The sequence below is a fragment of the Anoplopoma fimbria genome, chromosome 19 (genome assembly GCF_027596085.1).
Source record: "Anoplopoma fimbria isolate UVic2021 breed Golden Eagle Sablefish chromosome 19, Afim_UVic_2022, whole genome shotgun sequence".
NCBI lineage: Eukaryota > Metazoa > Chordata > Actinopteri > Perciformes > Anoplopomatidae > Anoplopoma > Anoplopoma fimbria.
Genome location: NC_072467.1, coordinates 26,160,870 through 26,168,270, shown reverse-complemented (window position 1 = coordinate 26,168,270; position 7,401 = coordinate 26,160,870). Strand labels below are relative to the sequence as shown.

The 7,401-nt window shown below is 33.3% G+C and overlaps 1 protein-coding gene across 2 annotated transcripts; it reads left to right on the top strand.

Moving 5' to 3' along the window:
• Positions 1-219: 219 nt before the first annotated feature.
• LOC129108187 (hatching enzyme 1.2-like) lies at positions 220-6,329 on the top strand. Of its 2 annotated transcripts, none has more exons than XM_054619891.1 (8): positions 220-280; positions 413-494; positions 1,369-1,414; positions 1,843-1,995; positions 2,952-3,069; positions 3,953-4,131; positions 5,347-5,428; positions 6,196-6,329. In XM_054619891.1, exons 2-8 carry the CDS (start codon positions 426-428, stop codon positions 6,320-6,322), a joined length of 774 nt encoding a protein of 257 aa, XP_054475866.1. In that variant the 5' UTR covers positions 220-280; positions 413-425; the 3' UTR covers positions 6,323-6,329. The 2 variants fall into 2 exon arrangements, with proteins under 2 accessions (XP_054475866.1, XP_054475865.1); XM_054619890.1 differs by having other exon boundaries at positions 1,360-1,414.
• Positions 6,330-7,401: the final 1,072 nt, after the last annotated feature.

Below are 7,401 nucleotides of genomic sequence, written 5' to 3'. Positions count from 1 at the left end.
AATTAGACTGATAACGAAGTTTTTATTAAATCCGGTAAAATGTGAAAAACATGCTCACTGTCCAAATCAAACAAGATTATAATAGCTCTCAGTATGGGAATATGCAATGTGGCATCAAGGTGAAATATTCTTATCAGGCACTAAATTCTGTTTCCACTTCATTTCTTCCCTCAGTGTCATAAATGCCCTTAAAAGGTTTGTTTTTCCGCTGCAGTCGGAGCTTTATAATGTGACGTTGCTCCACATCGTGCACTGTGTTTCTCTCCACTCAGAGACATAAGTAAGTATCGTTTTAACTTCTACATTAAAGATGTTTGTTATTATGTTTTCTTGACATAAGTCGGATTTGTAATTACAGGAAAATGAAGGCATTGGTTAGATGTCTTGTTGTTTGTTTGTGCTTTTGCTGCAGGTTGTTTGTTGGTATGGAAGGGAAGTGCATTCTGGGCCTTGTGGTCCTGCTGGCTGTCTCAGCCTGGGCTGAGGAGGAGGAGGTGAGTTTTTTCTCCAAATGAGGAAGTATTGAGATCTTTTTTATTTAGTAAAAGTACTCATACATTGATGTTAAAAATACGTATTTACAAGTTAAAGTAATGCATAAAAAATCCAGACGTATAATCAATAAACTGTACTTAAAGTATCAAAAGTAAAAGTACTGTTTTAATTACTGATAATTTATTATGTATGACATTATTATATTGCTAATACTTATGCATCAATGTCCAAGCATCATTTTAATGTTGTAGCTGCTCGAGGTGAAGCTACTTTTAAATACTTTATGTAGTTGGCAAGTTGAGTCCAGTAGTTCCCAATCTAAGGGTCGGGCCACTTCAGAGGGTCACACGATAAATCTGAGCGGTCCTGCCATGATTAATGGGTCAGAAGTAAGAGAAACATTTAGTAGAAACTAAATGTTTCACTTATCTTTGTTTCTTATTCCGTGAAATGTTGGATAATTTCACTTCCTTTGGTTTAATCTTTAATAATGCATTTATAAACTTAAATGGTTTTTTTTTTAATGTAACATCTTAATTTAAAAAATAACTTAATCTGTTAAATAATTGTAGTACAAAGTACTGCATTCCTCTTTGAAATGTAGTGGAGTTAAAGTATAATGTAACACACAATTGAAAGACTTGAGTATAATACAAGTACTTCAATTTTGCACTGAAGTACAGAACTTAAATCTAAATGTGTTCTTCCGTCTCCCTTTTTACATTTCTGGGAAACTCCTGATTCTGTGAGTTGCTTTCTTTTTCTATCTGAATAAAACATCCTAAGTATTATTAGTTTATAAAGAATTGCACCGTATGTTAATAATTAATTTGATAAACTAAATCCTGAATTGATTTCTCACAGGTCACCGAGGCTTTGACCACTTCAGAACGGATCGAGAGAGCTAACAGGGATGTTGGTGAGGATGTTCTCTAACTTTTAGTTTAGTTTGTAGTTTTAGCTCTAAAAAAAGAGTTTTAAGTCTTTTTATATGTGGAGTTTTCATATTCAATATTCAGTTTTTTTTTCTTTATGCCATCATGAAGGTTAAAATTCTGCTTTCATGGATAAAAATCTTTAATTTATCTATTTATTTATCTATTTATAAGAGATAAGATAAGATAAGATAATCCTTTATTAGTCCCGCAGCGGGGAAATTTGCATTTATCTATCCATTTATTGTCTAATAATTGTCTAATTGGAGTGTGTTGAGTCTCAAATAATGCTATTAATATACATGATATTTGTTTATTTAACTCCAGCACAAACCACAAATCAGACGTTATCGATAAACTCATGAATCTGTGAATAATGTTTTCTTGTATTGATCTCCTTGTTTTGCTGCAGTGCGTTCTCCTGGTGAGCCGTTCGTTGAGGACGACGTTGCGTACGATTCTGAGGCCGAGAGAAACGCTGACCCCTGCACGTCCAGCGGCTGCATGTGGCCGAATTCCGCCGACGGGAAGGTTTACATAGCCTACGTCATCTCCAGGGTGTACTGTGAGTGTACTTCTACTGTGAGTGTACTTCTACTGTGAGTGTACTTCTACTGTGAGTGTACTTCTACTGTGAGTGTACTTCTACTGTGATGTGGCTCTTAAGGGGAGAATAAGAAGTATCTTAAATACTACATATCACCATGAAACTTCCACAGGTGATTACTTACATTAAGGTTATTATTAGTAGGGAATATTATTTCTGAAATGGTATGTTTAAATATGCAAATGAGGCATTGTCTTATTAAATATGTGCTCATTTGCATACACTTCCCGAACATTAATCTGAATATTGGATAAAGCCAGGTTCAAAATTCTTGTTTTATTTTGACATATAAGGGTCAGAGGTTTTTTTAAACAGGGAATTTGGGATATATATTTGTTTTACTCCATAAATCACAAAATACTGTCAACAGCCATTAGAAATAAATAAAAATTCTCAAGGTTTTTAGTGATAAAATGTTGTATAAATCAGGCTATGAATGATATATGAACAAACCCTTCTGTAAAAATAGAATATAGATAGGAAATAAACTGTAAAGTTTGGTGTATGTAAGAGCTACTGAAGTGGAGATTTATGAATCAGAGTCTGAGAAAAAACTCATTTAGAGAAAACAGCCTTTAAAGATATGTTTTGTTAAATTACATACATTTTGAAGACACTACAGGTGAATAGGGTAAAAAAATAAACTAACAGATATCACCAAGCTTTCTGAAATGTTATGTTAAAATATGCAAATGATGCATTGTCTAATGGTAACTTTTGTTTCTGAGAAATCTTCATACACAAATAGACAAAGTAGTAAAATAAACACCTAAATGTGTATTTTAGATTGTTTTTTGTCCACTAGTCTGATAGAAGACAAAATTGATCAGTGCATTACAAACAACGTTTTTGCCTGTAAATTGTCAACACAGATATTGTACATTTAATAACTTAAGTGTATTTTTCTTCTCCAGCCCCTCGTGAGGTGTCCGTCATCCAGCGTGCTCTGGAGTCCTTCCACAGTGTCTCTTGTCTCCGCTTTGTCAGACGCAGCTACCAGAAGGACTACCTGAACATCCGGTCTCTGAACGGGTGAGCACGTAGCATTGTAACACATTTATATCCTGTTGTCTAGTTTAATCTACATCAATGCATCATATTCTATAACATCATAAAAGAACAAACAGCCTGTTTTCAGCTTTGTGACGATGCATTTTCCAGCTGATCCAAGAGGCTTTTTAAAGAGTTTATTTATCTGAAGAAGTAGGAGGATTTTCTCAACACATAAAGGAAACACTTCATCCTTCAGTTCATCACAAACATTCAACATCAACACATCTGGAGATACGTGGTTTTACCTGGACAGGAAGGGGATGAAAAACTGTCCTCTGAGAAGAAACTAAAGCTGTCAGACAAATGTAGTAAAAAGTACAATATGTACCTCTGAGATGTAGGGGATGAGAAGTTGCATGAAATGTAAAAATACTAGAGTCAAATTCTCTAGTAAGTACAGAGGTTTTTGCATCCTGAGTCCTGTATGTGGTTACATTTAGGCAACAGAAGCAGTTTGGTTTAAGTTTGGAAAAATATTGTGTTTTAAGTTAAAATGTTTCTATATTCCAACCAGACAATAATCTTTCCATGACCTAAATTAGGTGTTGCCAGTTCCTGAAAAATAACCATGAAAAGGTTTAATAATGCTGCAGTCTCGTATGTTGTATTTCTGTTTTAAGGTCGGATATTTTGGAGGAAAACCAATTATATACACCGTCTGTCAACACTTTACTCGATAATTTTGCAAGTTTATTAACAACATATCATCATTATGTTGACAACAATTGTAATTTATGTTTCTTTCTGTTGCAAATAAGTTTAACATTAAAGTAACCTTATTTCCATATGTATTGATTCTATTATCCTGTTTGCTGAATCATCAGTAAATAGACTAACAGAGATCTGTCCTGACTCCTCACAGGTGCTACTCCTACATCGGCCGTCGCAGGAATAGTCAGGATCTGTCTCTGCAGCGCTACAGCTGCGTTTACCACCACACCGTGCAGCACGAGGTTCTCCACGCGCTCGGCTTCCACCACGAGCAGAAACGATCCGACCGTGATCAATACATCCGCATCGTTCCGGAGAACATCATCCCTGGTCTGCATTTTTTGGGAAAACAGCTTATTCGCTTTCTTGAGAAAGAGTCAGGAAAGAAGATGGACACGACTCTCTTATTTTTCCTTTAAATATGAAGCTAGAGTCGTCAACCAGTTAGCGTAGCTTAGCACAAAGACTGAAAACTATTGGAAACAGCATGTCCACCAATGTCCACCTCAGTTTGAGTGTTTGAGGTCGCACTCACAGCTTTGGGACGAACTTACCTCTCTTCAGCAAAAAAGGAATATATAAATATAAATATAAATATAAATATAAATATAAATATAAATATAAATATAAATACAAATATATATATATTTAAATAAAGAAATAAATATATATTTATTTGAATAAGATAGAATAGAATATAGAGAGACTGGCGCTAATGCAGAACAAAAGCATTTAAAACAAAATAACTTTGATGATACTAACATTAATAATAGAGGCCATAAATATACATACGACCAACATTGTTTGTTTACAGAGTTATTCCCACGGAATAATTATTATTTCATGTATATGTGTGAAAATATGGGCATTGTACAACAATATAACTAAGATAAATATGGCAAAGAAATAGGAACTAAATCAGAATATTAGTTTTATTGTGCAGTATAAATGAATGCAACATCAATGCAAATAGAGTATTGCACAGTTGAATAAATACTGTTAAAGTTATACAGTTAAATATATAATATAGGGTTGTGACCGATAACGGGTAATATATATATATATATATATATATATATATATATATACGCCATGTTGTGCTCGTCATTGAAGGCACATACTTACTAAGACAGACATTTGATATCTTCATACAGATGTTACATTGCATTTAGATTTAAATATATATAGCCTTGGCTAGTCTGGAAACAATTCATATATATATATATATATATATATATATATATTTATATATATACACTGTATAGGCCCGGACTAACCCGTAAAGCTCACTATTTGAAATGTTCTATCTTGATTCAAAACCAAAGCTCTGGAAGCTGTGTCACTGCTCTGAGCCAAGAAATGATCCACCCTGTTTAAAACTCCCAAGAAAGAAATGAGCATATTTCCCAAAACTATACCTTCAACAACAACATCTGTAAACACATGTTTAGATCGGCAGCATTCGAGCCTCAGCTACCAATGAATACAGACACAGAGAGAGACGGACCTCATGGTATAATTCTGTTTTTGTTTTCAAATCCTCAGGACAAGAGCACAACTTTGACAAAATCCACACTCAGAACCAGGGAACCGCCTACGACTACGGCTCCGTTATGCACTACAGCAAGTAGGTATAAAGAAAAAACACCCTGGTACTCTGAGGCAGCCATCTTTGAGATGGACATGAAAACAAGGAGCGAAGAAGCACAATCCAGTTTGAGGAACAGATCTGTGCTTTCAAAAGTCTTATTCACACTACACAGAGATTTATAACAGAGTGACAACTCTGGAAAGTGATTATGGTGACAAACAATATTTATTTATATACATTTCATGTAGAGTTTTGTAAAGTAAACAGTAGAAATGTTTGGCAGCTCTTTGCAGCAGCTTTATCGCTTCAATTCCTTGTTTTTGGACTTTTGTCTACTTGTAGATCACTTTATTTAAGCTTCCTTTTAAAATATATTATATATCTATTATATTTTTTATAATAATACAGTTTCATTAATTAATCATATTATATATTATCCTGACGTACGCTGTTTACAAATGTTTTATTTTTTCTAAATTATTTATCACTTTTGTCATTATTTATTTTGATTGTAAATGTTAAATTCTATTTGTATATTTATATTATTTTATATATGAAATATTATATTGACAAAAAGCTGCACTTTACATCGTTTTTTAACAAATCAGTGAATAAAATTTGAGTCTAAGTTTAAAAATAATGGACATCTTTGGACAGAAAGCAAACATATTGCAACAGATCAGTTTAAACTTTAAGTACAACTCATCAATCCGTGGAGTTATTGACTCTTATAGTTTATATGTACATGTTCTGATGTACACAATGATCACCACTCATTAGTGTTTTATTTTCCGTGGTTTCAGGACTGCTTTCTCTAAGAACAACCAGCCCACCCTGGTGGCCATCCCCGACTCCAGCGTTCAGTTCGGCGTGGCCTCTGAGATGAGCCAGATGGACATCTTCCGACTCAACAAGCTGTACAACTGCTGAACCGTCTGTATGTAAAAGTACAACACAACCTTACACATCTACACAGATCTATTAAACAACATGTGTGGGCACAATACACTTATAAACAGTGGTGGAATGTAAATAGAACTTTACTTGAGTATTTAAGTTTTACTCTAGTTTACATCTCAGAGGTAGATATAGTACTTTTTACTGTACTACATCTCAGATATAAATATAGTACTTTTTACTTCAATACATCTCAGATATAAATGTTGTACTTTTTACTCTACTACATCTCAGAGGTACATGTTGTACTTTTTACTTAAGTTGATTTCCCGACCTTAATGTTCTCTCTTTAAACAAGTGATTGATATGATGCAGAAAAATACTTCAGGGAGAGAATCATCATCATCATCATCATCATCATCATCATCATCATCATCATCATCATCATCATCATCATCAGTGTCTTCATCATCTCCAGTCACTGTGTCATCAATACAGTTTATGATATGCTTTAATCAATATCAATAAATGTGCATTTAAACATAAAGATCTTTGAGTTTGTTTAATTACTTGCGTACTTCCTGTCTTACTTTCTCTTCAAACTAAAACAACACATCGTTCTACGGAAACTGTAACGACCTCATTAATAGGTAGAATAGATAAAAGCTCTATCCTCCAAAGTTAAATATTCAAATATGCTCAATTACTTATTTTTAAATTACAGTTATCAAGTAAACAAGCCCTTGTGTTTTTTTACTTTAAAAAGTTAATTAAATCTAAAAAAAAGAGTAAAAGAGGTTCTTGGTCATAATATCCCCACAAATAAATCAATCAAGTCAATATTTATGTTTTACAATTTGATGTCAACATTTCTGTTGACATGTAAATAATTCTAAAAATACAACAATGTTGGTGGTATGAATATTTATAGCCTTTAATATATTAATATCAGTACCGTGAAAGTTGTCTTGTCTTAATTTTTGTTTATATTTATGATAATTGTTTTTGTATTTTGCATTATCATGTTTATTTTATTAATGTTCTTTACATTTATGTTAATTCTGCTGCAATGACAAAGTGTACTCTCTGGTCATAAAAGGAGACACGTCATG

Bases quoted from the DNA above. Each gene is read 5' to 3' on its own strand.
- LOC129108187 (XM_054619890.1), top strand. From the start codon at position 426: ATGGAAGGGAAGTGCATTCTGGGCCTTGTGGTCCTGCTGGCTGTCTCA. The intron at 495-1,359 runs GTGAGTTTTTTC...GATTTCTCACAG, and splicing joins CCTGGGCTGAGGAGGAGGAG to GTCACCGAGGCTTTGACCAC. The intron at 1,996-2,951 runs GTGAGTGTACTT...TTTCTTCTCCAG, and splicing joins CGTCATCTCCAGGGTGTACT to CCCCTCGTGAGGTGTCCGTC.